At 47.0% G+C, this 17,564-nt stretch overlaps 1 protein-coding gene across 3 annotated transcripts in view; it reads right to left on the reverse strand.

Moving 5' to 3' along the window:
* Trpc7 (transient receptor potential cation channel subfamily C member 7) overlaps window positions 1-17,564 on the reverse strand; it is a 127,000-nt gene that overhangs the window by 106,299 nt on the left and 3,137 nt on the right. For all 3 annotated transcript variants that reach the window (XM_031358881.1, XM_031358880.1, XM_031358879.1), the window contains exon 2: window positions 12,229-13,006. In XM_031358881.1, coding sequence (XP_031214741.1) covers window positions 12,229-13,006 — 778 coding nt within the window. The remainder of the gene's footprint in view (window positions 1-12,228; window positions 13,007-17,564) is intronic.

The raw sequence follows: 17,564 nt of genomic DNA on the forward strand, positions 1-17,564 counted from the left end.
GCACTGTGCAGTGGGGAGGAGAGTGCAGACAGAGGCACTGTGCAGTGGGGAGGAGAGTGCAGACAGAGACTCTGCATCAATACTGTACTCAGTAAATGGAAAAGTACACTGTCTATGTTTGCCTGGGTTTTGAAAGGAGCATCTGATAGGATTTTGAGGAGCACTTATTTTAGGGTCCCTTGTCTCAATACTGTGTTTGAGTGCATGGCATGAACATTAGGTACTAATCACACAGTTTGTAAGTAAAATGGATATAAAGGAAAGGCATTTAGTTCATCAGTGTCAAAGAGATTTCTGGCTCATTCCATCTGAGTGACAGAGCTTTCCCCTTTCAGTCAACTACAGTTCTCTGATTGCTTGATTGGCATCAAGTGGGCTCTTGTTCCCAGGGACTGCAGTGGCATTTGCCGACTTCTCATCACTCGTGGTCTACACAAGAACATGGCTTCTTAGCTGGATGCAGTCTAAAGTCCAAAAATCACAATAATACTGAATTAAACACTGAAAACAAACCTACAGAAAATGTACTGTTTACAGTTTGTCTCTGAGATCTCCCTACTGGAATTAGGTGGACAGATGCATACTTCTCCCTCTCACCACCTTCTTACACTGATCCTTTCTCAGGTGTCCCTCTCTCTGACACTTGAGCCTGTCTCAGTCCCTAGTGTTGCAGACTTGACTTTATTGGAGGTGATCATGAAGCTTTCTAGAATAGACACTGATGTCTATTGAGTGATGATCTAATAGGAAGGAGTGAGTCCCAAAGTTATGGCACTCAGAGAAAAGGACAGGATTGCACATTGTTTATTCATTCTCATCGCAATTGTAAAAGATAAACTTACACATAGAAAACTAGCACCATCACACCATCACTGTCACCACCGTCACCACAACCATTAATACCATGACCATCACCACTGCCATGACTACCACCATCCTCACCAACATCATCACCATTACCAGCACCACACCACCAACAGGACTATCACCATCTCCATCATCAGCATCACCAGCACCACTGGATCTCCTAATTTGGTAATTGGTCAAAACCCAAATTCCTAGAAGTAAAATTGTGAAGGGATGGATAGAATCCCCCCACCTAGGGGAGATACTGTCCTAGGAAAAACAGTAACAGAAGCAGTCACTATCCATATAAAAGGCAGCTTGATTGGACTGAAGACTTACACATGACTGCCGGGTCAATGAAATTATGGAGGAGAGGGAAGAGTACGTAGGACCTTAGGGGGAGGAGAAAGATATCTCTTCCAACAAGACTAACCCTTCAAACTATTTCAAAACCAAGGGTTTACAAAAGCTCCACAGACACATTTGACAGAGTTTAGGTCTCAGACTGTGTCACCCCCAAGTAGTCACCATCAGGAAGGTTTCTCTCACAGTTCCCTGCCTGTTTATGTTGAGAGCTGGTAAGAAAGGAAATTTCTGACTTAAGTCCCCTGCCTCAGAGCCAGGAGAAAAGTCATGGCGGACAGAGAGGCCAAAGGATTCTGGACTGCTGCCTCAGCCAGATGCTGACACTCTCCAGGCCACATTTCTCTCTGGGCCATGGTGTCTAAACATGAAAACCAACAGTTTCCTGTACCATGTTATGTCCTTAGTTGATAAGTCTGTCACCAAAACCGAATCTGTGACAGGGCAATGGCCTCCCAAGCTGAGCACCTCTGTGGGACTGGGGCGGAGAGAGGGGTCCCTGAGAAGACATGCAGGAGGAGGTGGGAAAGGATTGCTGTCTGGTCATCAAGCCTCAGGGAGGGAGTTCACAGTGCGGACTTAGACAGCAAATCAAAGCCTCATTCCCTGAATCTTTTCCTCCAGGTTTGCCTCAGGTAGATAGAAAGGACAAGGTTCTTAAGTGAATAGCATGTGCTCACATCCCGAACACTGAAATGCTCTGATGTCACTGTTCTATGAGGGAAGAAAGAATACCAACTTATTTCTGAAGGCTCTCCTGTTCACGAAACATTAAAAACTAAATTTGCCATGCTTTGCTTTTGTTAATACGGCCTTTTTCCTTTTTCATTTACGTGAATGTCATCCATGATCCCTGTGGTGGACCCAAGTGGCACACACCATTCTCATCCCTGCAGACAGCTGTCAGGCTGGGGGAATTTTCAGGGCCGAGACAGGCAGGGAGCTGTTTGCTGAGCAAAGCGCAGACTTCAGTAGCAGGCACTGTCCTAGACAGTGGACAGAAGACTTGAGTGGCATTCACCCACAGAAACGTCAACCTCTCCCTCCCTCTGTGCTCTCACACGGATCACGCAGTGTCGAGCGAGGGAGGGAGAAAGCCATAGTTTTATTTCATAATCCCTTGCATGTTATTTACAAACACATGAGTCGCTATACTTTTCTGTGGTCTTCATAAACTCCACAGTGGCAGAGATTACAATATTTTGGTGATTTCTTTTCAGCCTCCAGAACTTTGGGAACATACAAGAGATGTGTTTCGTTCGATAATGCATGAGATAAGATAGACAGTTCGAAAATGCGTGAGACTATAGATGCCCTGACTCTGAGAACACCCTGGAGTTGGGCTTCGTGGGGAAGAGGAGAGAAAAGGGATGGAAAGTGAAGGAGGAGCCCCAAGGACACTGGCACCACTTTGTTAGTGAGGTCATCGGAATCATTTAGATTTTTGTACTTGGAGTGAGGAGGAAGTCTAGAAAGAAAAATATCAAAATATGCATCGTTATGTGTTAGGATTAACTTTGCCTCTTTGTTCCAGCTACCTTTTGATATTTAAAAAGTTCTATAATGAATATTGGTTTGTTTTTATTATCTCCAAGTTCAATAAAAATGACTTTCTCAAACTTGGGAGAGTTAATGCCTTTGGGCCAAGTTTCTTTTTACTACTCCTCTCACCTTTATTATTCTTCCGCTCCTAAATGCTACATGCACATATGCACATGTACACCACACACATACCACACACATACACACACATGCACACACATACACACATGCACACATGTACACCACACACACACACCACACATATACCACACACATACACACACATGCACACACACATACACATACATGCACACACATGCACACATGCACACCACACATACCACACACACATGCACACACATGCACACATGCACACCACACACATATGCATGCCATATACATGCATAGCACATACATGCATACACATGTGCACACTAAACACATATGCATGTATCCATACTCATACATATATACATACACAGACATACATGTATACACACAGACACATGTGCACAGACACCCAGATAGACACATGTGTACAAACACACACAATACATGCACATACATATACACACACTTACGCTTTTACAGACCTGTTATAATATTGGTCTTGGTCTATAGAAAGCATGGGAAAGCAAGCCTTTGTTTCCTTCAGACTGGCATCCTAGTTTAGAACTGACCTTGGCTTCCCGGGAAAGCTGATGACCCGCCTTTCTCTGCTTCTGTGAAGCTCTGTCTGGACTCTAGGCCTTGGACTCCTCTAGTTCATCTCAACCCAGACTTTCCTTCTCATGTATGAGGTTTAATTGCACACTCCCCTAACTCAAGTCCTTCCTGGATCATTAGAATGTGACCTCATTTTGTAACAGGACAGTTGCAGGTAGAATTAATTATAATGAAGCCCTACTACAGAAGGGCGAGCCCTCAGCCCAAAATTCTTGACTATGAAACACATAGGGAGTTTTCTCCATGACAAGAAGCAAGGATTGGGAAGATGTTCAGACAAGCCAAGAACTGGTAGATGCTACCAGAAATACGTGACAGGAAGGACATTCCTTGAGGCTTAGGGAAAGCGAGCCTCAGGCCGTGCTCTTGGACTTGTAGCCTCATTAGCTGGCTATAATAAAGTTGGCTGTCAACTATGTTTAGGGACTAGGTCAGAGCAACAGTAGAAGACCCAGGCTTGACTGAATGTCCAAGGAGGGTGTTGGGTACTCAAAAGGCCTTCTACTCAGTCTCCACTGCTTGAAATTCCCAACACCCTGCTGAAGAAGGAAGGAAGGAAGGAAGGAAGGAAGGAAGGAAGGAAGGAAGGAAGGAAGGAAGGAAGGGATGCCTACTCAATCCTTTCCTCATGCTAAGGCAAGCTGCTATTCAACACAAATCAGAGATAACATTCAGACCTTTCTTTAACAAAAAAACTTACACGTACTACAGGAACCTGAACAGAGGGGACAAAGTGTCCTGAGAGTTTGAAAAATGCAGTGGAATAAAATCCACTGGACTCCTTCCCATTCTGGTGCTGTTACTTCTGAACTCACTCTCCTATAGGCCAGTGCTCCTAGCGCATTGCAAAGGTGCTGTGGGCTGGGGAACACAGCTCCTACCTCCACTGCCAGCCTCCCCTGCTCTCCTGGTTTCTGTCCCGAGGAAAAGCCAAGGAGCTGTCTCCCTTCTGCCTCCAGTAGCAGTGAGAGATTAGAGACAGAGTCATGGCCCTGGGAAATGTGTGACAAGAAAGATGTCCAGCGGGTAGTGATGCCCTCTGCTTTGTGTCTCCTCTATCTAGGGTGACTCACCTGCTCACTGAGGTGTGTAGGTCACACCTCACTCATGTGTGCTCTACCCCATTCCCAGGAGGGGGGGTATCTGGCAACACTAGTCTCCTAACACCTCCAGTCTGTCTCCTCATATCTGGTTCTACATCAAGAAGATTGGATCCTTCCGAACTATAGATGTGGCCACTTACCCACAGAAGGTATTCAGTGGTTTATTCTCCACCTGACAACAAGGTTCAGCTTTGGACCACAGGGCCCAGTGGGAAGGCTGTGGCTGAGGTTCTCATCAGCATCCCTATGAACTGTCTTGTCACTCTTTACTCTTATACCAGATCTATCCCAAGATGCCTACACTCTGGGGATGAGCCTCTTCATTGCTCTCTGTAGTAGACTATCTCTTGTGCCTTTTCTGGACTGGGAACCCTTTCCCTCTGTTTCATGACCCTGGGTTTCTGCTAAGCATAGAAATCTTCAAGCATGTACCATCTCCCAAAAGAGTCAGTTGCCCCACCAAGTCAACCCTAACAAAACTTCACTTTAGGGTTTGGGATGCAGTTTTTATTTTCATGACTCTTGGAAAGATGCCCATATCTCTCACTAGACAATACCAGGGCTTACTCTCTGCCCGCAGCCTACAGCCTGTGCTGCATCAGACTCTGAGATCAGATGCTGAGGTTTCAAAGAGTTCAGTAGCTACAGGTCATCTTGTGAGGCTGGGTCCTGCCCCTTCCCCACCCAGCACGTACGCTTTTATATTCAACGTAAACACGAATCTACTACTAATAAAACACGGGTCTCCATGCTAATAGTCTGTGCAGCTAAGATGATCAATATGATCAATTTGCACAGCCTTGTGACCTTTTCTTCTCAGAGTGTGCATCCAGTTGATTTAATTTGTGATACTTCGCACTGGCTAATTTCCTTGAATAAATGTTGCCATTTTCTTTAGATCTCTGATATTTTAGACCGACAGTTATACTTCTGTGGGAAACGATTCTTCATGGGGTGTGTTTGTGTGGTGTGTGGTGTGTGTGTGTGGATTGAAGACTCTTTTCTCAGAGATATTTTTCAAAAAATGGTCTGTGTGTGTTTGGTCCCTGCCCTTCCCCACCTCCCTCCTCTTTGCTGTCTCTTTCCAGCCCACGTAATTTCTGTTCGCAGTAATGTTTAGCAGGACTCTTCGCTTATCTGATTTCAGTGGTCTGCGTTCCTCCAATTGAAAACACCCCCTTGACTTGTTTCTAATCATGGAGCTCACGTGCACAGCCTTGATTGTTTTATCTCCTTCTTAGAAGATCTGCTAAGGGAATGGAAGTGCAGCTAGAGTCCAGGAGACCCTCTAAAAAGAGGAGACGCTGAAATGTAAGCTGTGTTCACTGGAGGGCAGAGCTGTAGCGCTGATCCAGTAGAGAACCAGAAGGGAGTCTCCATTAGCAGTGACCTTGTGTATGAGGCTCCCCGCACATGGCTTTATGTTCTTGTATTCTCCATCTTGTCTGACCTGCCTCCACCCCGAGAACTCATCAGGGATAAATTCCCTCAGCTTGTTTACTTAAGGGCACATCTGTTGAGCAAGTGGTATAAAGTTCTTGCAGACTGATGATCCTGAGGTAGACATCCTAGAGTAAGAGGAACTGTTTAGTCGGGGAACTAAGCATGCACTAGACAAGTTACAAGGATCCAGTCCTTCCCGCCTTCCCTCTACTTTTCAAATATGAAAAGGATCATTTGGGGAATGTTGACAATTTCATGGTTAATAGGAGATGAAGCTTAGGTCATTCTGACTTTAGGTTCTTCCTCTCTACACCGATGAAGAGAAGCACGGCTGTTCTGTGCCCTTCCGGCACCCTCCTGAGTATGTCCTTTGTCCTCCTCAAATCACCAAACCTACACTCTCTCCTGTACACTGACGCTCTGACCCCACAAACCTAGAAGAGCAGCAGCTTCTAATCTTAGCTGCCGGTTGTGATTCAGAGAGTGAACAGTTGTCATTAAAGACATGCTGATTGGCTGACTTCCTGTGACGTCACCTCTTTAACGCATCTGTTGAACTGTTCTTCCAGATGCTCAGAGAGAGTAAAATGAAAAAAGACTGACCTAAGGCAATGTCTTTTTCTTATTTCCCACAATAAGCTAGTCCCCAGATTTCACTGTCAAGGATGGGGTCTATGAGCATTCTCCCAGAGCGGACTGCCCACAGAGAAGCTTATTCAGACTGCACGATCCTAGCCTACGCTGGATTCAGACTGCGCGGTCCTAGCCTACGCTGGGACTATACTCGAAGCACACAGGCCCACAGCTGCCTGTGTTTAGGGAGAGGCGTGCTCATCAGCACACTGATGGACCCCCCCAAGATCTTACTGCTCAGGCTGTGCATCCTCAGATGTGCTTGCATAGGGCTAGCATGGCACATTGGAGCCCCAGGGGTATCGGGGACGACATAAAAAGCAAGTACTTTGAGAACTTTTTTTTTTGTCAGATTCTCTTCCACACATACCCCGCCCGCAATAAACACCTTCCTTTTAACACCTGCAGCCTTCGCAGCTTCAAAACATATTTTCCCAATGGGAAGCGAAGCAGTCTGCTGTTTCCTGCATATTAAGCAGACATCTGTTTGTACTACCAGCCAGTCTCAAGGAAATTCTGTTTTCCTAGGGTGTTGGTTTATATGACTTAGAAATTCAGTGCATCTGGGAAATTGATTCAAACGTGAGGCTTACTCAGTTTCTCTCACTGCCTCTGGCCAGGCTGGGCCTTTACTCACTTCCTGGCTCCTTGGCTCCACAAGTCAGACGTCCTCTGGGTTCTCAGCCTCCAGAGAGAAAGACGCCTCCACCCTCCTCCTCCTCGTCCCCTCTCAGAAGTTTTCCAGCAGATTCCATACTATCATCTCAGCATCTCTACCTTCCGCAAAGGGATTGCCCTGCATCACGCCAGGTGACAAATCGGTTCGATTTATCATTATTTGCATTTTTAATTTGAGGTATTTTAGGCCCAGAGAATTTTTTTTTTAAATGGGTCTCAAACCGACAGCACAAACATCGATACATAATTCATCATCTGCTTTTTCGTAATACGTGTGGTTAAGGATCCACTGATGCACAGAAAGGTCATCAGCACTCTAAACAAAGATGAGGTTCCGGTTTGCTCTTCTTGCCCCTTACTCTCCCCTTCCGAGCTCCAGGTTGTGAAGCACAGGATGCCTCCGAGCTGCCCCCATACCAACGGGAGAAGCCTCCTCAGTGACGCCTCTGCTCACCTTCAGGACAGCCAAACGTTAAGCAACAGATACACCGACAGGCTTCCTCCCTCCCTGACGAAGGCACATAGATGCTCCTAAATGGTAGCGTAGTGTGAAGGAACATGACCGATCCTGGCATCTGCCTCCCTTCAAGTCCCCATTGCTCCTCACCCCGTCAGGCAACACTGTCTCCAAGTCCAACTTTAAGTAACACCAGGAAAACACACACATACACATGCACACACACACACACACACACACACACACACGCACACACACATTTTGTCTTCCACACACCACACAGCATATAATCAGTCCCCAGTTATTTAGTGTCTGGGCTTCATTCCTCCACCGAGCTGGCTGGTTAGTTGTTATCAACACGGCACAAATGGGAAAAGCTGGGAAGACAGAAACCTCAGCTGAAGAATGGTGTCCTCCAGCTTGGCATGTCTGGAGGGCATTTTCTAGATTGATGATTGGTGTGGGAGAGTCTGGCACACTGTGAGTGACAGCATCCATCCTGGGCTGTATAAGAGAGGCAGCTAAGCAAGCCAGGGAGAGAAAGCCAGAAGCAACATTCCCCTGTGGTCTCTGCTTCAGTTACCGACCCAGGTTCCTGCCTGGAGTTTCTGTCTTGGCTTCCCCTCAGAGATAGAGTGTGACCAGTCAGGGGACACAAACCCTTTTGACATGAGCTCTTTTCTCCTCAGATTGCTTTTGGTCATAGTGTTTATCTCAGGAACAGAAAGTAAACTAGAATAACCACCAAGCGGGTAGCCTTCTTTTGAATTTTCCCAATTTCCCAAATGATGCACATTAAATGCCTCCATTCAACAATGCACATGTGTAAGGAGGCTAAGCCACGTACTGAGTCACACTTGCCTCAGAAGCTGCAGTGCTTTCCCTTTGGGGCATGCCTTCATTCTCTTCACCAAGTGTTTCCAGAATGCCCACTGACTTCCTAGGTTCCATTTGAAGCACCAGAAAGAGCCTTTCTGGTGACCACAGCACATTTTAATACCTTCCTAGACCCAAGACAATTAGACCTAAGGCAGCCCTTGAGTGCCTATAATAATGGCTTGCATCTGACTTCAGCTACAAGTTACCTGAGGCCTTGACATTGGTTAGACTTCTCATTGATGGCTATACTTGACTCTGATAATAAATTACGATGACTCCAAAAACAGCAGCCCAGGCAACTGGATTCAGGCTTGTTGTGTATAATATTTCCTGCCCAGGAATAGTCTCCCTAGAATGTTTAAAAGAACATGAAGGGTGACATCTGACATATTTCCAGAGATCCTTTGGTATCTCTATGAAACTGACAGCATCTGGTCATCCACATAATGTGGCTACCTAAATGGCAATGTGTAGTCCCTTGCAAACAGAGCAACCTTATCGAGCACTTTGCAGAATGTGTCCATGTGTGCTTTAGCCTCCTGTTGCAATCTGACTTCCTGCAAAGCTGTTCTCAGAGACTCACAACATCGGGATGCACATGCAGAGATCCTTGAATAAGCAGTCATTCCTAAAGGATCAGGTGGGTTGGTTTAGAGTCAACCATGTATTCACATCCTAAGACTACCTCAGCTCCCTAGGAAGGTGTTAATAGTCAGCAAATGTCCTCAAGCCAGTTTTCACTCTAAGCCAATCAATGCTTGGTAGAAAATATTTCTTGCCACATGTGTAGCCTTCTTAATTGTCCACAATTCTCATAATTTACTTTTGAATTTAAATATTCTATTTGCTTTTCAAAGATGCTTTCAAAAGCCTTCCAGAGTTAGAGATGGCATACACTAAAGTATGACGGACCTTCAGGTTTTACTAATGGAAACTGATGCCTCAGAGGGATTTCCAAATGTCAATCTAGCATTGTTTTATTTAGGTTGGCTTACTTTCAGGTGGGAGAAAAGTGGAGAATCACACAATCATCCAGATGGCCTGGTCCAGTAACATTTTCTTTTTTTTTCTTTTTTTCTTTTTTTCTTTTTTTTGCCTGCTCTTCCCTCCCCCCACCTCTCAGCCTGATTACTGTCTGAATGAACTGGCTTAGCCATTCCTGCCACACAGCTCTTACAGATCCCCTGAACACTGGGCAATGAGCAAAGCTTCACTGACATTGGCTGGGACATCCTTGGCCTCAGGAGACGAGGTTATTATACTATACAGACAAGGGAAGAAGCCACACCTGTTTCCTGGGAACTCCTATGAGCTATTCTGCACCTCCACCTAAGTGAGGCCAGGAACAATACAGGGATCTTGGGAGGAGCTCGGGTCAGTGGGCAGAGCTGAATTGGAACAGACAGAATAAAATAAGTATAATTACAAATTTCCTTTCTCACAGCCTGTGGCCTTGCACCCTCCTGTTGGCCAAGCTCAGCTACCCCTGGCTTGTGGGCAAGCTTCTCCAATGGGACAGGCATCTGTGGTCTCATATTACGTAACCAAATTACCTCTGTATCTAGACCCAGCTTGCATCCTCAAATTCATCTTACTTTCCTGTCAAACGAATTTCCACTTCTCTGTCATTACCGTAGTCCCTTAACCACAAGTTTTTAGTGGACCTTCATTTCCTACAGGATAACGTTTGAAGTGCTCAGACTGGTGAGCAGGGTCCCCTGGGCTCTGCTCCCCTCCCCACTCATCCCCACATCCCAGAAAGTGCTGTCGTAGTCACACAGAGCTGCTTCTCTGTCTGTACTGGCTGGTTTTGTGTGTCAACTTGACACAGGCTGGAGTTATCCCAGAGAAGGGAGTTTCAGTTGGGGAAGCACCTCCATGAGATCCAGCTGTGGAGCATTTTCTCAATTAGTGATCAAGGGGGTAGGGCTTCTTATGGGTGGTGCCATCCCTGGGCTGGAAGTATTAGGTTCTATAAGAGAGCAGGCTGAGCAAGCCAGGGGAAGCAAGCCAGTAAAGAACATCTCTCCATGGCCTCTGCGTCAGTTCCTGCTTCCTGACCTGCTTGAGTTCCAGTCCTGACTTCCTCTGGTGATCAACAGCAATGTGGAAGTAAGCTAAATAAACCCTTTCCTCCCAACTTGCTTCTTGGTCATGATGTTTGTGCAGGAATAGAAACCCTGACTAGTACACTGTCTCTCCCTACCTTGGGCTGTTGTGGGTCTCCACTTCACCTGTCTCATCTAGGCCCAGCCCTATCTGAGCTCCTCCTTTGAATCCTGCCTGAGAAGCTTGGCCAAAGGCCTCCTGGCTGTGAGGCAGGACTCACCATTGACCCCATGCAGGGATTCATCCTACACAGACATCTTCTCTGGACAATGAATTATTCACTTGTAGGTAACATCTGATCACCAGCTCTGTGTGAGACACCATTTTGTATTTCCATGGTATCCAGCACACAGCAGTTTCTTAGCAAGTGTCAAGATGAGAAATACCAGAGTCTAGCTGTGGTTTCTACTCTCCTGGCCACACCCCCGGCCACGCCCCCTTCACTCATTAGCTGGTGGGATTAAACATGGACTCTGGGGGCTGGTTCCTTAGCTGTGTGCTTTCAGCTCTGTGCTATCATGCAAACTGGGGGGTGTTGTAACCTTGACACATGGTTGTTGAGATTAAGTAAGATCTCACAGGTAAGCCGGGTAACTGGCACACAGCAAGTACCTAATCAATGTTTGCGCTTCTTACTAAACACCCTGTCAAGAGAGATTCCTTCTTACATCTGGGCCCAGTCTTCTCTTTCAAAGCAAATGTCAGTTGACAGAGAAAGCAAAAGTAGTCTCCAGGAAGAGCCCTTGGGGTGGGTCTCCAGACTTTGGAGCTGGCCTGGTAGGTCAAGGTGTTCTCAAGCTGGGTGAATTCTGGGACAACCCTGAGCCTTATTCACTGGAGTGGCAAACCCAACCCTATTTAAGAAGAGTTTGGCCACTGGGTCTAAGGAAGACTGGCCTTGCCTTGTATGGGACCCCCTAGTCCTAGAGAGACTGAGGCCGGAGAATTACAAGTTTGAGTCAAGCTTGGTATCCATAGCAAGATCCTATCTCAAATTTTTTTTTGAAAAGCCAAACTTCTTTTCATGGTCATTCTGAAGCCGACCTGTACTGCCAGCAATCCAGAATGTGAATGTGTCAGTCAGAGCCACACAATGAAACACTACCACCAATCTAAGTTCCAGGCTGGACATCACCTCGTATTGCTGGGTTTTGGAACTTTCGGAGTTTCTAGGGGCCAGAGCAGAGTCTCTGATAGCTTGTCTCTCTCTTCCTGCCTCTTCCTTCGCTAACCCTATGTAGTTTAAAACATCCCTGTTCTAGGCTGCTTTTCCCCAGGCCTACACCTGACAAAATAACCCGATCCACTCTCTCCCTACGATGAACCCCCAAAGACAAGAGCCCAAAGTCTTTCACTCTGCCTTTGATAGGCGCACAACCCATTTGCTCTTACGTACACGCGGGAGGGCCCCTGGGCCAACCGCCCGCAGGATGGCGAGTGGAGGGTTACCTTAAATTCAGTCTCAATGTTGGCCAGTCTGGCTAACTCATTGCTTAGCTCCAGCGCAGTGAGGACAGGGTCTTCACTGGATAGGGACAGGTAGGCGGCACTGGCCAGTCCTTTGTAGGCATTCATCCGCGAGCGCGAGTGGCTGAAGGAGTCCTTGCGCTGCTTCTCGGTGCACTCGTTGCACTTGCAGAAGTAGTCATGGGGCCGCTCGATGCGCGCACCCTTGAGCAGCAGGATGTGCACAATCTCGTACTCCTGGCAGTGGGCAGCCAGGATGATGGGTGTGATGTCGTGGGAGAAGCGCGTGCCATCCTCGTCGTAGGCATAGAAGTCATCGTCCCGCAACTCCTGCTCCAGTGGGCTGAGAGTCAGGCGCTGGCCCTGCGCGAAGGCCGGATGGCTGAGGATGGCCTCCACAATGCGCACGTAGCCCTTGCTGATGGCCAGCAGCAGTGCATCGCCCACCCGCGCCAAATTCTCCTTCTTCAGCAACAGTTCGGTGACCTCCAGGTGCTCGTTGCCCACAGCCAGCTGCAGCGCGTTCTGCCCCATGTAGTCCACGCAGTTGAAATTGAGGGTCTTGGATTCCTCCAGCATTTTCCTGACCACTGGTATGTTGCCATACTCAGCCGAGTCCAGGAAGCGCTCCTCCTCAGGGGTCAAGCTGGTACCCTTCTCGTTGAACATGTAGGCAGGACCCCGGATGGCCTGACGGCGCCCCTTCTCCCTCAAGGTGGTGTGCCGGCGCTGCATGTTTTTGAAGGTGTTGCTCCCCAACCTGAAGGACAATGGCAAAGATGCTTGGTTACTTTTTGGGGGGCTGTGGACTGTTCAGAAGGACAAAGAAAATCTCATATATAAGAATATCGCGATTGGGATCCTGCTAGACACTGTCAATACTAGCTGGATCGCTTGGAATTCTGTTTTTTTGTTTTGTTTTGCTGTTGTTTTGTTTTTGTTTTTTTTTCAATCGGAAGAATGCTGACTTACTGTCTGCTGTCCCTAAGTTTAGAGGGGTGGGGCAGAACCGAAAGGCAGCTCGAGGTGCCCTGTGACAGTGGAGGGGATGGGGTAGGGCTGCGGGAAAACAGGCAAGGGGATGTGTTTTATTTCCTTCTGTGTAAGACTGAGCAGGTTCCCCCAACCTCGCTGCATTCTTGCTTTCTTAGCCTTACAGCGGTGCACAGAGTTTTTTGGTTTTGGCTTTTTGTTTATTTGTATGTTTTGCATGTGTGTGTGTGTGTGTGTGTGTGTGTGTGTGTGTGTGTCACAGTGTGGGTTCAAGATGCAGGTAGAAGCTAGAGATATTTAATGTTGGTTTCATCTCTCCCTTCCTGTCCAGTGCTATACCCAGTCTCCATGGAGGGTACAGTGCAACCTTTGGTTCTCACTTCTCCCTCTCTACTGAGTTCTGACACTCTGGTCTTGCCGCACTAGGCTGCAAGCATGGCCACACAGAACTACTCCTACAGTTGGTGCCATTCTCTATGTGGGTCACATCCCCTGGGCCTCAGGCAAATCAGGCACCTCCTGGAGTCAAGATGTGGCCAGGAACCGACTGGAGGACTGCCTCTTACAGAGAACAGGCATTGACCTCCTAGGGGACTCATCCTCATCTCCCTATGGCTAGATCCAGTTAAGCCTGTCTTCGGTCTTCTTGGTAGAAGAAATAGCCCATGCTGTGCTCACTTCCAACTTGTTACTCTTTCCTGTATATACTGGCATAGAGTAGAAGTTAATACTGATCTTCTAATAGCAGCAGTTAGTGTTTACGGAGACCCTGCTGTGTCCCAGGTGCAGTGCTAAGAGCTCTGGGCTCACCAGCTTGTGCAGTTCCTCTGGCAAACCAACAGAGAAAGGTATTTTATCCTCATCCTTGCTGCTAGAAAAGCACTTGATCACCAGCCCTTGAAAGCCACATGGCACTGGCAGTCTTGAGGCTTCTTGGCTTTGCCAAGTCACCTATGAGTTTGCCAAGGGTTTGTTGTTGTTTTTTTTTTTTTTCCTCAAAATTTTCTTTCCTTTTTATCTATTTATGTGCATTTGTATGTGCTTGAGAGAGCACATGTGGAGGTCAGAGGGTAACCTGCAAGATTGGGTTTTTTTCCTCCCACCATGTGGGTCCCACACACCAAACTCTGAAGTTATCAGGCTTGTTGATAAGAGCCATAACGGCTGAGCCACCTCATCGACCCTTGACCAAAATTTAAGATGTCACACAAGAAAAAGGCAGCCATAATGGAATCTGAACTCAAACCAGTCCTTCCCAGCTAGCCTTAAAGCCTTGTGCATGCCTAGTTCCTTGGTCCCAGGTTACAGTTGTAAAAGAGAGGGGCTAGCCCAGGTGTACCCCAGGCTACCCCAAACTTGGACTTCTTTGATCTCACTGTTTCCCCAGTTGTTCCTACCTAGATTTCCTCCTCCTGTTTTCTTTCACCCACGCTATCTAAATGATTCAGGATGGCACAACCTGAACCCAGAGAGCGTCTGCTTCACTGTGAGTACTGAAGCTCATTCTAAGTCTTTCCCATGGTCTCAGAGAACTGGCTTACTGTTCCTGATTGTGTCTGTGGCCTGCAGAACGCCTGGCACTTCACTCAAACCGACTGAAGAAATAAGGTGCACCAATTATCCACATTAGAGCTTTCTCATCAAGCCTGGTGTTTGCGATGGTGTAGACTTTGGAACTCGAGTTTTCATGCTCATTTAACCTTTGACCTGGTCCAGCTCCTCGGAGGCCCAGTCTCTGCTATAGATCAGAGCTGGGTACTCTAAATCCTGACCGGAGCTGAGTCACACTTCCCTTGGGAAAGCCCTCTATGGCAAAGTGGAGCAGCTCCTTCTGCAAAAACTAAAAGCAGGAGCCATGGGAACCCCCTCCAAGCCAGCTCCAGGTGACAAATCCTGACGTCGAGCCCTGCTGATGTAGGAAGAGAATCCAAACCGCCACCCATTCTAAAGTGTGCCTTGATAGAAAATTGCAGGGGAGAGCTTCCAGTTCAAGTTCACCGAGGGTTGTCACTTCACAGGGAAGCTAGTCCCTCCTGTACAAGGCAGATCCCAGATGGGGATCCCATGGCAATGGTTCTACCATGGAGGGAGGCCCAAACAGTGTGGGTTCATTAGGAGGCACTTCCGAAGGAGGTGGAAGCTGGACCCTCATTGGTATCCCCCTCCCCCTCATCTCAGAGCTTGAGTGAGCCTACTTTCCAGGCCTGTTATCTGGGCACATAAAGACACAGAAATTGTGGAAATTTGAAACCACAGAAGAATAATTTTCCTCATGGAATTACTCAGGCCATTCTAAGATACGTTGCTCTTTCTGGACTTAGTCATCACAACTAAACCCTGGGAAGAGCAGCTTCCCTCAAGAGCATGCGAGCTGTGTCAGGCATGGAGCAGCAGCTGTCTTCAGAGACGTGGGCTCCATTCTCTCCCCTTTCCATCCCAAGGCTGTCTAAGAGGGACAGTGGTTCAGACCACAAGGTCAAGGATGCCAAGCTATTACATAGCAAGAAGCCTTGGGGAGTAAATTCAAAGGAAATAGAATAACCACTGAACCAAGTCAGAGCAGAGAATGCTTTGCAGGGAACACAGAAATACCCAATCTAAATTCAAACTCCACATGAGTATCGTAGACATCAAAGCCTGCAAAATGAAGCAATACTCACATCATTTGTTAATTTTCCACATGACCCAAAGAAAAGAAAAAAATCAGGATATTAGCATGTTCATCTTTTAAGTGAGCAAACTGAAAAGTCTAAATCTTAGGGCAGGGAGGAATGGTGCCATGTGATATTTCTGTAATAATGATACCATGGGGGGGGGCGGAGCATGCATGTGCACATTGTGGGACTGCATGGCTGTGACTTCTCAGAGGGGAACTATCCTCACTGGCTGCACATTCTTCTGAGTGACCTTGAAGGCAGATGGAAGACGAAGTAAACATGCTGGTCTTCAGAGCCTTTAATCTCTCAGCTCTGGGATAGATTTGGATGCTCAAAAATGACCAGCTCTCTCTCCTCCTCTTCTAGCCGAACTTGGAATTAAAATGAAATCGCCATAAGGCTTCAGCTTGTGTGTGGCTGGCAGTCTATAAAACGGGATGTGCCATTCAGTGGGGTTACGTCCCAGGAGGTCTACACAGCAGACCCAGAAAGGATTCAAATGCTGAAGTAGAACTTCAGCCTCGCTGTGGGATTCTTGTCCGAGCCAACAGCCCCCTCCTGGCATTCTTCTGATGACGGCATTGTAAACACATGTGTACACCAATGTATATATTTTACTACCATGTCTCTGCCATTTAATCTTAATAACAAGAGTATCATATTTGGGACATGGATGTCACATGGGTTGGATGGAATCCACAAGACAGCCTATGGAAAAATCACTCAACCTACAGTAGCTGGCAGTCGGGCTCATGCCTGGGAACTCAGTGTGGTACCCTGCTGGACCCCATGCAAGCTGCAGGGCTGGTGAGGAGAAGGATCATGCCGAAGTGCAACTGGCATTTGGTCATCTTTACTTCCACATTTTCCTTTCTGATGAACTTTGAACATGGATCCTTCTATCTCCATGTCATTGAGATGAGTGATCAAACTGTCCTTCTCATCTAAGACACGGTGGTTTCTATTCTCCAGAATGCTTACTCTGAACCGATGTCACCGAGAAGCACTCCAGTGCAGACAAAACCATCTGAGAGGAGGAGGGACTGGAAAACTCCCTCTCCGTTCCTCTGGATGCTATTTTTATCAAGCTTCTCTTACCAGTGCATCAGCCAGGCTGAAGCCAGATGTGAATAAGCCATGAAAGCAGCAATCCTGAGCCCTAAGTCCAGCTCCGCCTGTGGTGAGTTTGGACTTAGGGTTCTGCTTAATTATCAACGAAGCAAAGGTCACTTAAGAATCTCTTTTGAGAGATATGTTGTCTTTTTTTTTCTTCCCTTCTTCTAAAATTGCAACATGCATCAAAGGTCTCTGTGGAGAGCATCCAAGCCTGAAATCAATTCAGTCTGTAACATTCCCCAGCTGGACAGAGAACCAAACGATCCAGAATTCAGATCAGGCACCCATGAAAACCCAGCCCGGTTCTCTGCTTCATCTCCCATGGGAATAGATTCTGAGTTTTAGTCCACAAAGTGAGGAAAGAACCAAGGGATCGGTAGTCTTCCCCCAACACCTCAGTGACTTTGTCACTATTCACTGAAGATTGAAAGTGTCCTAGACACTTTAGAGATAGTGATGACCAAAATCTGATGCACAGGGACACTTAAATATGTCCTTGTTTCTGTCGATTCAGATTGTGTTCCGCGCTGATAGACTCGGGTATTATTTCTA

Source organism: Mastomys coucha, unplaced genomic scaffold (assembly GCF_008632895.1).
Source record: "Mastomys coucha isolate ucsf_1 unplaced genomic scaffold, UCSF_Mcou_1 pScaffold7, whole genome shotgun sequence".
Classification (NCBI taxonomy): Eukaryota; Metazoa; Chordata; class Mammalia; order Rodentia; family Muridae; genus Mastomys; species Mastomys coucha.